Source organism: Hylobates moloch, unplaced genomic scaffold (genome assembly GCF_009828535.3).
Source record: "Hylobates moloch isolate HMO894 unplaced genomic scaffold, HMol_V3 SCAFFOLD_10, whole genome shotgun sequence".
Classification (NCBI taxonomy): Eukaryota; Metazoa; Chordata; class Mammalia; order Primates; family Hylobatidae; genus Hylobates; species Hylobates moloch.
The window spans coordinates 17852391-17869236 of record NW_026652285.1 but is presented as its reverse complement, the minus strand read 5'-3'; the positions used below and the strand labels follow the sequence as shown (position 1 = coordinate 17869236).

At 37.9% G+C, this 16846-nt stretch overlaps 1 protein-coding gene across 3 annotated transcripts in view; it reads left to right on the top strand.

Annotated features, from left to right (window-relative positions):
- Window positions 1-16846, top strand: part of NLK (nemo like kinase) — a 156433-nt gene that overhangs the window by 123186 nt on the left and 16401 nt on the right. For all 3 annotated transcript variants that reach the window (XR_009215130.1, XM_032163239.2, XM_032163238.2), the window contains exons 5-7: window positions 787-872; window positions 5638-5847; window positions 9493-9594. Coding sequence is in view for 2 of the 3 variants with exons in the window: in XM_032163239.2 (XP_032019130.1) it covers window positions 787-872; window positions 5638-5847; window positions 9493-9594 (398 nt within the window). In the remaining variant the exon portion in view is untranslated. The remainder of the gene's footprint in view (window positions 1-786; window positions 873-5637; window positions 5848-9492; window positions 9595-16846) is intronic.

The following is a 16846-nucleotide window of genomic DNA, read 5'->3' as shown; positions in this document are numbered from 1 at the left end:
TATCCAAAAAAGACTCAGCCCATTAGCCGGATATGGTGGTACATACCCGTAGTTCCCACTTCTCAGGAGGCTGAGATGGGAGCATGGCTTGAGCCAGGAAGGTCGAGGCTTCAGTGAGCTGTGATCATACCACCGCACTCCTGCCTAGGTTACAGAGTGAGACCCTGTCTCAAAAAAAAAACGAAAAAAGAAAAACGCACACAAAAAGGACTCAGCCTTGAGGATGGGACCTTTAGCAGTACTGAATGAAGGCACTAGTCTTCTAAGATGTCACAAATATTTTTAAAGTGATTCATTACCCTCTTGATTCTGAGTGGTAAAGAATACTACTGACAATGTGGGCAAGTTCCTGAATTTTGTTATATCAGTGAAACATCTGTCCTGGGAAAGGCTCCCTGTGGTAATGGAAACTTTTGTTGGAGCAGGCTCCGAGTTGCAGGTTAAGAGTATCAATAGCAGCAGTCCAATAGCGACACTAACTAGCAATCTAAGGTTATTAGTATGGTCTTAACCCGAGTGCCTAAGAAGCCTATCTGTATTTAAACCTACATAATTGTTTAAATTATAGACATTATCTCTAGACTTTGCAAACCTTTGGTGACATTTTATTTTACTGTAGCAAAATTATGGTATTTTGAGGTGGGACTAGCTTTTAATAATGTTCATTATGCAGTTATTTAGGGAACAATTTTAAATCCTCTGCTGATTTCTTCCAAGGTTTTTTAAAAATTATTGGTTGAGTAAAAGGAATTAAATATCTGCAATTAAATCTGTTCGTTATTTCAGGTTTGAAATATCTCCATTCAGCTGGCATTTTACATCGAGACATTAAGCCAGGGAATCTCCTTGTGAACAGCAACTGTGTTCTAAAGGTAGCTTTTCAGTTTATTTAAATACCTGGGAAAAATCAGAATGTCAGGGCAGGTTTAAGAACAACATATTTTTGTGAAAGAAATAAGTTCATTTCCATTACTTCACCAAAAGTTAACCCAGTTTTCTCCATATCACTACTCATAGCCATAGTAATAATTTGTAGTCCTGCCTCATGTTCTTTTCATGATACTTGGCCTATGTTTTGGAAACACTGAAATTGGAATTATAGTGTAACTAGAAAGAAGAATAGAGAAGGTGACTCCTTTACAGATTGTTCCATTATTAAAAGAAGCGCATATCAGAAGAAATATTAGAACAGCAAGCATCTGTTTATATAAGAGAATGAAGTGTGACTTTTAGGAAGACCATCTACATTTTTACACAGCTAACATATCTATATGCTGTTTGACCAAGGTAGCAAAGTAAGAAGTAGAAACGTATTTAAAAGGGATAGTGCTGGCCAGACACTGGCTCATGCCTATAATTCCAGCATTTGGGGAGGCTGAGGCGGGCAGATTGCTTGAGCCCAGGAGTTCAAGACCAGCCTGGGCAACGTGGCAAAACCCCATCTCAATAAAAAATTCAAAAATTAGCTAGGTGTGGTTGCCCATGACTGTCGTTCCAGCTACTCAGAAGGCTGAGATGGGAGGATCGCCTGAGCCAAGAGCGTCAAGGCTGCAGTGAGCTGTGATCACACCACTGCACTTCCGCCTAGGTGACAGAGTGAGACCCTGTCTCAAAAAAAAAAAAAAAAAAAGTGAAAATGCCAAACCAGAAAAGGGTAATATGCACCTATCCAATGTAGTTCCATAATGTATAGTAGCCAATTCTTAATTATTCCTCTGAAGAGGAATTGATTACAGAATTATATTTAGTAGTTCCAAAATTTCAAGTCATCAGTTTCAGTTTTACTTCTCTTCCCTAGTACAGCCATTGTCTTTCATTTAAAAAGGGGCTTGCAAATAGCAAAGTCCACATATTCGTTTTTGCCTACCTCTAATACAGATGTGTATTGACAGAACTCTTGAATAGACAGAGGTCCACTATATTTTTCCTTGTAATAGAAATTGGAAATAAGGGCCTTTAACTGCTATATTTGAAAAGAAAAATAAATCTTTAAAATGTTACCCACTTTAAAAGTAATCAAGACTGTCATTATTACTTAGGTTGCTGGCGGTTAAACTAAGTAATAAAACCAAGTGTATAAATAAAATTCATTTTTTATTTTAAATGATTTCTCTGAACTGTAGGTCAGTTCTCTTGAAAAGCTGGTGGATTATACTGCTTGTGAATGAAAATTCTCCCTTCATTATAGCCTTGAAGAACCCTCACCCTTATTTTAACTCTAGAAAGATGAAAACCTATTTTTCATATTTTCCCTAAAAATAGCTGATGTTGTAATTCAGTCTTTTGTTTCTACAGAGAAGTTAATTGCCACCAAAATCTACTAAAGTATTCCTTCTATAGGTTATTGAGTTTTTCCTGCCACCTTTTCACTTTTTAAAGAGAACTTGCAACCTATCCCCATAATCGTTTTTATTTAAAAAAAAAAATTAAACCTTATAGTTAAAAATTTTTTTGTCCTATTCATACCTAATCAATCTTATGACAGTTTAAGCCAATTTCTTCTTATTTTGGTTTTTGATTGGAGGACTTCACACAGGATTTTGTGCAGGACCTGTCATGTTTGATGCCATTAACTGCTTGAAGTTCATTTTCCAAGTTGTCTGTTATGGTTTTATAACCTTGGACTGTATGAATGGGCAACTAAAGGAAAATGCCATTTATGAATACACAACACACAAATCAGAACAAACAAATTTTGCTCCACTCCTTTGACTCATCTTACAGGCCTACTTTTAAAAAGCCAGAATAGAGTGCTAGGCTACAGACACTAGTTCTTTCTTCTCAAACATACAAATTCATTGAAGATCATTATAACAAAATATTTTTTAAAAATCAGTATCCTTCCATATCGTGAATGTATTTTGTTTCCTATTAAGCACAAGATGGATAATTTTGCTGGAATTTTTTTAGCTATCTTGGACTCAGGTTGTCTTCCAAATAAGTTGCTAAAAATGACGAAATCATACTGATGTTTTTAATAAGGGATTTGCTTTATAACAGAGGGCATTTTTTTGTTGGATGGGTGGTTGGTAGTTTTTTTTTTTTTTTCATATAAATACGAGAAAAAAATTATGTTCTTTCCTTTTGTTGGTTTGGTTTTTAAAAATGTCCTCAAGAGTCATGGCCAAGTAATAGAATTTTTAAAATATTATGTGTTATTTTGGCCGGGTGCAGTGGCTCACGCCTGTAATCCCAGCACTGGGAGGCCGAGGTGGGCGGATCACTTGAGGCCAGGAACTTGAGACCAGCCCGGCCAACATGGCAAAACCCTGTCTCTACTAAAAATACAAAAATTAGACAGGCGTGGTGGCGCATGCCACTAGTCCCAGCTGCTCAGGAGGCAGAGGCACAAGAATCGCTTGAACCTGAGAGGCAGAGGTTGCAGTGAGCGGGCATCATGTCAGTACACTTCAGTCTGGGTGACAGAGTGAGACTGTCTCCAAAAAAAAAAAAAAAATATATATATATATATATATATATATGTTATTTGAACATATTTGATGAACTCGGGCTTTTGTTGTTATGTTGTATGGTTTATCTGAATAGTATGGAAAATTTCCGTGTTCTTAAGTTGTAAAGATGGTGGCTTCATACTGATTCATTCCCACATACACATCTGAATTCATTTGATGTAACCAGACATAGTAGATTCAAATCAGAAAGAGGGGATTGTCAAAAATTGGGGGGTAAATTTTGTTTTCTTTAGAACTGGGTTTTCAGATTTTCTTTTTAAGCTGCCAGAACTCTTTTTCAAATAAAATCTTATTTGGGGACTTCAATTTAGAAAACAGATTTAAAATCGTATTTTATCACTTGCAACATTGTGCCTTGTAAAGTTAATCAGTGAGAACACTGGAGCTTAGATGGCCATTACTATCTGATCTCATCCTCGGTGCTCCTGGTTGTTGTGTTTTGATGGCCCAATATCAAGGAAATTTTAATTCCTGAAGATAAGTAGTAGTTGCTGGTGGTGGCACGGCTGCTGTTTATTAATAGCTCACCTTGTAACCCTCAGCATACTTTTCAGTTGAGCAGAAATAGCAAGAAAAGATTTATTTCTAAGTTTGTATAGAAGTTAACCAGTCTTTATTATTTATTGCTGTATCTCCAGATTCTAACATACAGTCTGTAATATAACAAGTACTAACTTAAATATTTATGGCATGAAGAAATGAATGAACCCCGTAGCATTAGTATTCTAGCATATACGACATTTTAACGTATTTATACATTTGAGTGTGAATTTGTATTTTGAATAGATAGGTACATGTGAAGTTTGGATGTAATATTCATGGAATGCCTAAAGTCAGAACTAGATTCAACTGGAGTCAGTTTGAAACCCATTGCTTTAAAGAAATTCATATATATTTCATAAAGACGACAGACACAGTCTCAGCTAAGGAGACCTTCAAGATACACCCCTTTATCTTATGATATCTTCCTCTATAAACTAGTTTTGAAAGTAGTTGGTTTTGTGGGGGTTTTTAAATTTTTTTTAAAGATAGGGTCTCAATCTCACTCTGTCTCCCAGGCTGAAGTGCAGTGGCCAGTAATAGCTCACTGTAGCCTCAAACTCCTGGGCTCAAGCAGTCCTCCCACCTCAGCCTCCAGAGTAGCCGGGACTACAGGTGCACACCACCATGCCCAGCTTTTTTTTTTTTTTAATTGTTTGTAGAGTTGAGATCTTGTTATGTTGTCCAGCCTGGTCTTAAACTCCTGATCTCTCAAGCAGTCCTCTCAATCCCCAGGATTACAGGCATGAGCCACTGTACCTGGCCAACAGTTGGTCTCTAAATCAAACCTAGAAGTATGCATTTGGCCAGGTGCAGTAGCTCACGCCTGTTGTCCCAGCACTTTGGGAGGCCGAGGCAAGCAGATTGCTTGAACCCAAGAGTTCAAGACCAGCCTGGGCAACATGGCAAAACCTCATCCCTACAAAAAAAACCCCACAAAAATTAGCCAGGTGTGGTAGCACATGCCTGTAGTCCCAGCTACTCAGGAGACTGAGGTGGGAGGAGCCTCAGATTGATCACGCCACTGCACTCCAGCCAGGGAGACAGAGCGAGACCCTGTCTAAAAAAAAATAAAGTCGTTTACGTTCACCTAGTTTTTTTGCTTTATCAACTGAAAACAGACATATTTTTATTGATAAAGATGAGAAGAATATTTTTAAGAAGATGACAGATTGTATATTGACATAAATATACTATACCTGTATCATTAAAAATGTTTCAGAGTGGCCGGGCACAGTGGCTCACACCTGTAATCCCAGCACTTTGGGAGGCCAAGGCAGGTGGATCGCCTGAGGTCAGGAGTTTGAGACCAGCCTAGCCAATATGGTGAAACCCCTTCTCTACTAAATAATACAAAAAAAAAAAAATTAGCCAGGCGTGGTGGTAGGCGCCTGTAGTCCCAGCTATTTGGGAGGCTGAGGCAGGAGAATCCCTTGAACCCGGGAAGCAGAGGTTGCAGTGAACTGAGATTGTGCCACTGCACTCCAGCCTGGGTGACAGAGTGAGACTCAGTCTCAAAAAAAAAAAAGTTTCAAAGTTCAGTGCCCTATCAAAATTTTGATGTTTTGTTTTACTCTTTCATTTGTATTTGCTTGACAATGTTTTGATTGCCTTTTCTATCTAGATTTGTGATTTTGGATTGGCCAGAGTGGAAGAATTAGATGAATCCCGTCATATGACTCAGGAAGTTGTTACTCAGTATTATCGGGCTCCAGAAATCCTGATGGGCAGCCGTCATTACAGCAATGCTATTGACATCTGGTCTGTGGGATGTATCTTTGCAGAACTACTAGGACGAAGAATATTGTTTCAGGCACAGAGTCCCATTCAGCAGGTATGATTTCAATTTAAAGCTTTAGTTTCAATTCTATTACAGATTTGAAGGAAAATCCATCTTGCACATGTGTCTTGGGCTTATTCATTATACTGTCTAATTTGCTTTTAGGAAATTCAGGTTCACTTAAAATTCAGAAAGTTATAAAGTTGAAGATTACAAAGAGATTCATTTTGTAACTTATGAGCCTTTAGAGGGAGTATTGAGTTTATTTATTTATTTATTTATTACTATAGTTTTTTGAAATGGAGTTTTGCTCTTGTTGCCCAGGCTGGAGTGCAATGGTGCCATCTTCGCTCACTGCAACCTCCACCTGCCAGGTTCAAGCGATTCTCCTGCCTCAGCCTCCCAAGTAGCCAGGATTACAGGCACGCTGCACCACACATGGCTAGTTTTTGTATTTTTAGTAGAGACAGGGTTTTGCTGTGTTGGCCAGGCTGGTCTTGAACTCCTGACCTCAGGTGATCCACCTGCCTCAGCCTCCCAAAGTGCTGGGATTACAGGCATGAGCCACTGCACCCAGCCTCTTGACTTTATTATATGAACTGATGCATAGCCGTGAGCTCTGCTGTGACAATTTACAAAGGTATAATCTTCAGTTGTTAGAAGGCCTTTCTTCCTTCTAAGTGAATGGCTCTGACTTGAAAATGTATTGGTGACTTAATGTACTTACACTTTGTGCTTAGAATATAAATTTTTATTGTGTTGATTTCTTGAAATCTGAACATTTAGGAAAATTTCTAACCTTTATTATTGGACTAAAATATCTAAATATGGCAGAGAACATCAGGAGATGATTAAAATCTCCTCAGAGAATCCTTTAGAAGCCATTCATGTTACTTTAATTGTCTTTAAAGCTAATTATTCACTAATACACATATTGACTTGCGATAATTACTGGGTATTTTTTACTAATTTGCTTGCATGAAAATAATGTAGTAACTATGAGCTCAGGCTGTGAAATCAGATTGGTGGGTTCAAATCCTAGCTGCACCACTTATGTTAAATCTTGGGTAAGTTATTTAACCTCTCTGTTCCTTTTTTTTTCTCCTCCTTCTTTTTTTTTTTTTTTTTTTTTTTTTTTGGCCCCTAAAACTGTTCTGAGGATTGTTGTACAATGAAGTAGGAAAGCTGAAAATGGGGCCTGGCACGTAGTAAGCACTCTGTAAATGTTTGCAATTACGATGGTGGTAGTGTGCCAGGACTCTAGGGATACAGCAGTAAATAAGACAGTGTTGTTCTTAACCTTTGTGAAACTTTCACATGAGACAAAAATAAATATGCAAATAAATATGATTCCAAGTAATGGAAGTTCCATAAAGAAAAATGTAGCCAGGTTAGGGATAGACAGTGGTGGCAGAGCAGAGCAGGCACTAAAGGATTCTCTGAGGAGGTAACATTTCACCCACATAAAATGAGGCGGTAAGATGCTGGAGAAGTGTTCCAAGAAGAGGGATGACCACCATAACAAAGCCCCTGAGGCAGGAACAAGCATGGCTTGTTGGAGGGATGGTATGTGATGGAAGACGCTGTAGGAGATGAGGTCAGAAAGTGAGAAAGAACCTGGCCATGGTGACATGATAAAGCCTTAAGATTTTATTCTAAGTGTGATAGAAAACTTAAATGAAGGTTTTGACCAAAGGAATATTAAGATTTGATTGATGACATTTTAAAAGATCACACTGACTACTATGTCTTTGTAAATAATTAATGCACTTGACCAGACAGAATTATTTCTTTTATGCTTTTTCTACAAAGAATTTTTACCTAATACGTTAGAAACTATATCTGCTTTTATCAACATTTAAATTTTCCTATGCTATACATTTGAACTGTCTTTTTTAAAGTTTACGTCTTAAAAATTGATTCTGGTGTAAAAAAAATTATGTACATATAATACGTAATCTAATGTTGGGTACTTTTGACAATATTCACTTTTCAATTTCTTTAGAAAGTAAAGTTTAACAGACTTAACCTATAAGACTATCATATCTGGACATAAGCTGTCATAAAATGAATGTGACTACTACCTTGCATACAGAAAAGCTTAAGTAAAAAATAATAATGAAGTATTCAAATCCTATATATGGAACAAGAATCTTGAATTGCTGCTGCAAAAAATATGTGAGGGAAAGTGTGAAGCAACTGGACTGGAGTTCAGATATCTCCTTTGCTAGAGAGATACATAGATCTTCAGTTTGGCAGTCTGACATAGCCACTGCAGGAGAATTCATGTCTGTCTAATTGTTGGTGTGTGTTGGGGTGAGAAATGAAGATCTAAAATAGGAAAAGGCTCTAACTTCTAATGGAAGTCATTATTTCCTGTTGTATTTTCTCTGTATCTTTGAGATTTAATTACCCTAGTACTAGCAGACATCATAAAAGTGTTTCTCATCTATAGATCTGACCCATTTTGGACAACTTTCTGAATGTTTCAATTTGTTTTTATAAGCTAGTCGTTTCCTTCAGCCTTTAGTGTGGTTGTTAGAGATCCAAAAGTATCACCTACACACTTTTCCCAAAAAGCTTTGTATAGAGATCTTTACTTCTGTGGAAAGCAAGCTTCTCAAGTATCTCCATTAACCTGTAGGGTGGTGATGCTGATAGCTACCCCATGGTTTAGATAAGTGCAGAAAATAGTTCCTTATATTCGGCAAGCCCAGAACCAGGAAAAGAAGTGTTCTGTAGGTAAGAATTTCCCATCCTGGAGGGATCCAAATGAAATGTTATTGCTAATTAGGTTATGAAGTTAGAACAATTGTGACACTACAGAAAATTGGTAAGATAGTTTGCTACCCAAAGACTTGTTTGCAAGAAGACTATTTTATTGGTCTCTTTTATTGTGTCCAGCTAGTTAAATGTGGTCTTATGCGGTGTCATATTTTTCCAAGTGTCACAGTTTTCTGCCAGTGTAAGAGATTTCTAGCATGACTAGAATGTAAAGGATGTGTACTGGCCCAAGCGTGGAGAGCTTAGCTTTCATTTCAGGTGTGAATATTTTCAGTATTTATTAAATCACAGGTGTCTGATTTGTGGATTAGCTCCTTGGTGAGCTGAATCCATTTGAAGTGTCAGAATCCATTCATTAACTGTTTGGAAAGAATAGTCATTAGCCATCAACAGAAGAGGAGTTCAACTCTGCAAAGATCTTAGATGCTATGGTATCAAGAAAACAGGACAGACAGATGCAGACTCCCAAATTGCTCTAGCCTTAGAGTGTCAAGCTTATCAAAACATATTTTCTATATTTCTATCATATAAATAGGAACTTTTAAATAAATAAGTAGGAACTTCTAAATAATAGGATAAATAGGAACTAAATAATAGGATAAATAGGAATAGGATAAATAGAAATAGGATAAATAGGAATAGGATAGATAGGAACTTTTAAATAATAAATAGGAATAATAAATTAACAGGAATTTATTTAAATTCCTTTACATGAGGAATTTGTTTCTTATAAATTCCTAGAAATCTTTTTTAATAGGCCAGAAAGTGAAAGTAGGGACTCCTGTCAGTTAATCTAGAGCTTGTCTTAAGGTTTTTTCCCCCAGATTTGGTCCACATCTCTAAGGCTGTGATTTAAGAGTAATGAAAAGTTATTTCCATGAGATTGCTATCTATCTGTATTTTATTTCCTTGTAGTTGGATTTGATCACGGATCTGTTGGGCACACCATCACTGGAAGCAATGAGGACAGCTTGTGAAGGCGCTAAGGCACATATACTCAGGGGTCCTCATAAACAGGTGAGAGGAGGGGGGAATCTTGTTCTGGTAACCATCTGTTTGGGCAAGATTTCCCTTCCAATAGAATAATCTATTAAGGATTTTTAAGCAAATGTATTATCTGTAGGATTTTTTTTTTTTTTAACATCAAGGTCCTAAGTAAGAAAATGTTCAATATTTGTCAAACAAAATAAAATCTCATTCCTAATGCCGTAGAAGAAAGTGCGTGTTTTTGTAGCTCCTTTGCTAATAAATGACCCTTGGCTTTGTGTCTCCTGATTTATTGGTGTCTATAGGAAAAATTACTGGAGATGGAGCTTTGACCTCAATGCCATAACGTACTACATGTATATCAAGATGTCCTTTCCAAATACTGAGCCAAAATACCTCATATTTCTTCTTCCAGCCAGGAATGTGAAGCTGTTGCTATCGCACTCTTGCCACTAACACAGAATCAGATGTGAATGTTGTTAGAAAAGAAGTATGAAGATAGATTGCCAGATTTGCACTCATCAGTATTACTTGCATCTAGTCAAGTCACTGCTGAGAAAGACAAGATGGTTTTCTATCTCCACCTGTTGATTTAGCAGCAGTTTTTACAAGCACTTCCTAATCTCCTTTGGACGGAACAGCTTAATGATGTGAAGAGTGAATAAGGGGAATACTTTTCCTAGGAGCAACAAATTAAAACAGAACAGATAAGACTTGAACAGGATGACCCAGCAACAAATTTTCCTGAGTTTTGGTTGCTTTTGAGTTGGACATTTAGATTATCTGATTGATGGTACCAAATGACAGAGAATTTGACACTCCTGCTCTCAAACTGTCAGCCAGACATTTGCAAAGGGAAGGCCTCACCTTCCCTTTGCGTTCTCTCTTTGTAATTCTAGTGTGACTCCAGAGCTTTTGTTGTCACAGGCATAAAGGGCAATGAGGTAAAGTGTGTTCTCTTCTAAAACCAGCCCAGGCTAGTAAATAGAGATGTATGCTTGTATGTTAAATAGCCCCCTGATGGTTACATCTTTCTGTTGCATTTGGTTTAGAACTGTAAAATAATATGAGGCCCTAACACCCTTAGAAGAGCACAGTAAGTCTTAACCTAGAGGAAAGTTCTATATTATAGAAGGAACTAACAAGATCTATTATGTTCCATTTATTGGCCAGCATCAGGAACATAAAACTAATTTACTAATGCCTCTTGGTAAATGTGTCCTTAGAAGTAGCAAAATAATTGTCCTTTTTCACTGACTTCATTAATTAGTAAATCTTGCCTGGTTCAAGGTAAACAATAATGAAAAGTGAAGAAGATCAGACACCCTTATGCTACCCTTCTGTCTCTAGAGGAGTTTTAACTGTTGTTAATGGTTGCTAGTTAATTAATCATCTGTGTCAAAGAGTTGCTAAACAGCAGCCTGAAGAACAAGGTTTCCTGAGGAGTTTCCTGTCTGCTGTCTAGATAGAACGGCTGGAAAATGTAACCTACTGCACCAAAAGTCACTGTGCACTGCTCTGAGCATTCCTGGCAATTGAGTACTTTTTCTGTGAAAATTTTAAAAATCTGTTAGTTGTAAAAACCTAAGACTTTCCATGAAATAAAAAAGGGTAAATATATTATTTTGTAAAGCAAAAGAAGAGGGAAGGAAAATCCAAAGTTCCACTGTTATTTAACTAAATAGGTTGAGATGTCCAAACAAATCATTTCTTATTTATTTTGCTATTAATTGGCCTCTTAACAGTAATCCCTTTGTTTGTCACTGAGTTTAGTGATGACCTTAAGGGAGCACTGTGGTAAAAGTTAGGGGCAGCCCTTTCCAGTCTTGGTGTCGGCATATTTTGATTTTGAAGAGAAGACTGGTGGAGTGAAAACTAGTTAGGGGGCCATTTCTGCTTAAAGGCTAGATGCACTTTGCAGAGACTTTAAAGGCTTTAAACGGCTTTTATCCACTGCTCGAAATGGTCTCCTTAGGCAGATGTTCATGGTCTGTTAGCACTAATCCAGCTAGATGTGTATAAAGTTATACCAACAATATATAATTGAATGTAAATAAACCTAGCATATTGCCTGCTTCCACTTTTCCTCCAGTGTGGAAATTCAGTTTTTGATGTTTGCTAGTTGATCTTTATCATCGCTGCTCTCAAGAGATGTCAGCAGGTTCTTGAAGCTCTTTACTTAAGCCACCAATCAGATTCTACCTTTTCACTTCCCACTCCCTGCCCACTCACCAACCACATGATGCATATCCTATGTGCCTCTTGTTGGCCTATTAGCAGCTGCTTGAAGGTATCGCCATTCATGTTATAGCTATTTACAGCTGAGGTTGGAAGACACCTACACACAAATATATTTGGGATGTAGCCACCTGGATTTTTTTTTTTTTAAGATTAATTTGGTCTTTGGAATATACAATATAGCTTATGTTTTTGTACATCATGACTTTTCTGCAAAATGTATAGGGTTTAGCTTAGTGCTCTGCACAGGTATGTACTCAATTTATAACCTCTGGACTGTAGTAATTAAGAGTGTAGTGTCAGCTGGGCACGGTGGCTCACGCCTGTAATCCCAGCACTTTGGGAGGTGGAGGCAGGCGGATCACGAGGTCAGGAGATCGAGATCATCCTGGCTAACATGGTGAAACCCCATCTCTACTAAAAAAACTCAAAAAAAAAAAAAAATTAGCCAGGCGTGGTGGCAGGCGCCTGTAGTCCCAGCCACTCGGGAGCCTGAGGCAGGAGAATGGCGTGAACCCAGGAGGCAGAGCTTGCATTGAGCCGAGATCACGCCACTGCACTCCAGCCTGGGCTACAGAGCGAGACTCCGTCTCAAAAAAAAAGTGTAGTGTCAATTTCAGTTTCACCATGTTGCACATGTTTTGAATGGTGAACTGGGAGTTGTACAATACAGTTTTCAGACAGATTGCGTATGTATCCTGGCTTTACTAGTACCTCCCTTTGTGACTTAGGCAGATTATTTAACCTCTGTGTATATCAGTTCATTCATCTGTAAAATGGTGATTAAAAAATGGTTTTACCTCATTAAATTGTTACAGTGAGAAAAGAGCTAATGCATGTAAGAGCTAATGCATACACAGAATAGTGCCTGGCACATACTACACATTTAATAAATATTAACCATTAAAGTTATGACTCAAAAATAGCAGATAAAGCTTGTGACTTTTAAAAAGTTATACGTTATGATCAAGTGGGGTTTATCCCAGTAATGCAAGGGTGGTTCACCTGCAGAAAATCTATTAATATTTTATAACAGAAAAATCTATTAATATTTTATAACACCTTAAGCAAGGAAAATCATGTTTATCTCAATTGATGCAGAAAAGGCATTTGATAAGATTCAGTCTTTTTTATGCCTTAACATAAAGGATCTTTACGAAAATCTATAGAAAAATTTGGGGTGAATTTCTTTTAAGCTTACAAACAATACAGTGAAGTATATAACACTTTACATGAAATAAAAATGTGTGCACACAGAAGGAGCCTCTGGCTTTTAGAAAAGATTCCTAGTAATCCTCAGTGATGCTGCTTAGGCCAATTGGGAGGTCTTCATTTGGGGGTCTAACTGGGGCAAGTTCTATCTCACTGCATTTATTTTAAATTACTTAATATAGGAATATTAGATTGACGGTGTTTAAACTCATGAAGAATACTTCTAAAAATTCAATACAAGTTTTTGAGTTTGGACTGAGAAAAACCAAGCTTCTTTCAAGTAGTTTTCATTTAAGTAATTACTCAAAGTTAGACATAAATTATCATTTTTGTTGATAATTTCTAACAATAATTAGAACTTTGCTATGTACTGAACACTTCTTATATACTAGCTCATTAAATTCTCACACTAACACTATAATGTACCATTACTATTCCTTTTTACAGATGGGAAATGGAAAATTAACAGAGGTTAAATAACATGCCTAATGTCATAAGCCAGATCTTAAAATTAGGTTTCTTTAACTCCAAAATCTATGTTCTTAGCTAGTATACACTGCCTGGCACTTACATATTCACAGCAGACTTATTAAAATTTCATTTGTATATATGCAGGTAATCTGTGAGAACATACAAAATAAAATAAAAATTTTACAGCAAGTTATCTGCAACTACCACCCCCAATCCCAGTCTCATCTGGATTAACTTGAGAATATCTTTCCGGATATATATTCACATATTTATATTCATTTGTTTACATCTATTTGTATGAATAGAATATGAAACTTTTAAAAACATACAATGGGCCCTTAAGCAATGCAGGGGCTGGGGTGCCAACTCCACCCCTCTAACCCCCTGGCTACAGTTGAAAATCCATGTATAAGTCGATTAACACATTTTGTATGTTTATATGTATTATATACTGTATTCTTAAAGTAAGCCAGAGAAAATAAAATGTTATTAAGAAAAATCCTAAGGAAGAGAAAATGAATTGACTGTTTGTTTGTAAGTGGATCATCATAAAGGTCTTCATCCTCATTGTCTTCATACTGAGTAGGCTGAGGAGGAAGAGAAAGGAGGAGTGGCAGAGGCGAAAGTGGTGGAGGAGGTGGAAGGAGAGGCAGGCACACTCTATAATTTCTACTGAAAAAAATTCACATATAAGTGGACCCATGCAATTCAAACCTGTGTTGTTCAAGGGTCAACTGGGAGAACCTATTTAACTGTCATCTTAAAGTCACAGATTAATGTGTCAAATTAATGTATTTGTGTTGGTTGGTTAATATAAATGCTTCTATGTGGCATGTTTAGTCAAGACTCTTTCCAGTGAAACTTAGTTTAAACTGGCTTAAGGGAAAAAGGGAACTCTTAAAGGCGCATAACTGAAAAATCTGGAGCTGCAGCTGACTTCAGGCCCTATTGGAATTCAGGTTGTGAGATGATCTTCCATGCCAGGAATCTGACTCTCCTCTGCTCTGCTTTCCTGTGTTTTGGCTTCATTTTCAAACAGGCTTTCCCCAAGTGTTTGCAAAGATGGAGCCAGCAGTCCAGGCCTACATTCTATTACCATAACAATCCTTCTGGAAAGAGCTTCCTAAATAGCTCCAGAAAAAATCTTTGAAAGACTTTTTATTAGGAATGGGTTTGGCTATAAGTAGTAGAAAATTATAGTGGTTTAAGAAATAAGAGAACACTTTTTCCTCATATCAAGAGGTTTCCTCCATAGTCTGGAGCTGATAGAGTAGCTTACTTGTGTCAAGGAACCAGCTTTTTCATTTTCTGCCCTGCCATCTTTAGAATGTTGCCTGCATACTATATGGTAACTGGTTACCGTATAGCTGTAGCTTGTCCAGAAATCACATCGATATTCAAAGCAAGAAAATGGAGGAAAGAAGGTGCATTAGCAGTATCTGTTCCCTTAATCGGGAAAGCAAAAGCTTTCCTAGAAGCCTGTTTAGCAAACTCCTGCTCATATGTCATCATCCAGAACTGTGTCATATGTGGCCTCCTAGCTGCAAAACAGGCTAATAAAGTGAGTATTTAGCTTTTCTGTTCTATATAATAAAGTCAGATAAGGAAAAGAGGGTTGAGGGTATATATTGGGTTAGCCATCCCATTGTCTGTCCCTTGCCTATTTCAGACCATGTGTCCATCCTGGAGCCGGTCATGGTGCTCAGGGAGGATATCATTTGATTGGCCAGGCCTGGGTCAGGTGCCCATCCTTAGGAGTTGGGAGATTGCAGTCAAGCCTAATCAGACCACTTGGTTTGGGAGTGAAAGGGGGTGGTTCCCTAAAGGTCAGGGAATGCTGAGCAGAATAAAACACTGTGTGATGTTTCAAGTTTATTATCTCTTTTCTACAACTCAAAATCTTGAATGAAGGGAAGTATAGCTGCCACAGCCCACATATCTATTAAAGAAGATAGTTCTTCAACTGACCTGTTGATAGGATTGAAAAGTCTATTGTCAGCACTTAGTCCTCTTGTTCCTCTCTTACAATAAGGTTTAGGTCTTCAGTTTTCCTCAGTTTGTTCCCACCTAATTGTGTCAGAAATAGATAACAATATTTTTGCTGAAGTGAAGATAGTCCTGTCTCCTGACAGGAACCATATCTTATATTTAACAGACTCTAAGGATCTTAGAGAGTTCATTCAGTTCAAACTTATTTTATAGGTGGGGGTTTATGTCACCCCAGAGTGCTTACTATTGTGTACTCACTGTGCATGCCCACTTAATGTGACTGACTGATCATCACAGCTTCTTTACTGCCAGCTAAGGTCTAAAACTTACATGTAGTTGAATGAAAACTAATAGGAACATCTGCTCAGGACACTTGCACAGTCCAGCTGACTCTGCCGTAGCAACCAGCATGCTGCAGTTAGCTTATGATGACTCTGGCATATCACTTAGGGCCACTCACCCAAGTCCAGAAGCTCATCTTTGCTTCATTTAATTAATCATAGTCATTAATAGAGCACTCTTTATACCCCTTCCTGTCCTCATGATTCAACATTGGCACCTACTCACTCCCACATTGCTAAGTTACTTATAAACTTGCAGAACAAACAGAAAATGGAGCAGTTTATTTTAAAGGAGGAAATTTAACATGTGTGAATGTTAGGAGAATTGGCAAAAATATTTCCAAATGAGATGTTTAGGGCATATTTTTTTTTCTTTTGAGACAGGGTCTTGTGCTGTCATCCAGACTAGAGTGCATAGCTCACTGCAGCCTTAACTTTCCAGGCTCAAGCAATCCTCCCACCTCAGCCTCTCGAATAACTGGGACTACAAGCACATACCACCCTGCCTAGTCTTTTTTGTTTTTATTTTATTTGTTTTATTTTAAGAGAGAGTGTCTCCCGGCGGGGAATGGTGGCTCATGCCTGTAATTCCAGCACTTTGGGAGGCCAAGGCGGGCGAATCACTTGAGGTCAGGAATTCAAGACCAGCCTGGCCAACGTGGTGAAAGCCTGTCTCTACTAAAAATACAAAGAAAGTTAGCCAGGCGTGGTGGCAGACACCTGTAATCCCAGCTACTCGGGAGGCTGAAGCAGGAGAATTGCTTGAACCTGGGAGGCAGAGGTTGCAGTGAGCCAAGATCACGCCACTGCACTCTAGCCTGGGTGACAGAGTGAGACTCAAACAAAGAGACAGGATCTCTCTAAATTGCCTAGTCTCGACTTCCTGGGCTCAAGCAATTCTCCCGCCTTGGCCTCCCAAAGGGTTATGATTACAGGCATGAGCCACCGTACCCAGTCTAGGGCATATTTCTAAGCATTCTTTCTTTTTTTTTTTTTTCTTATTCAGATTGATTCTATTGCACTTAAGAGAA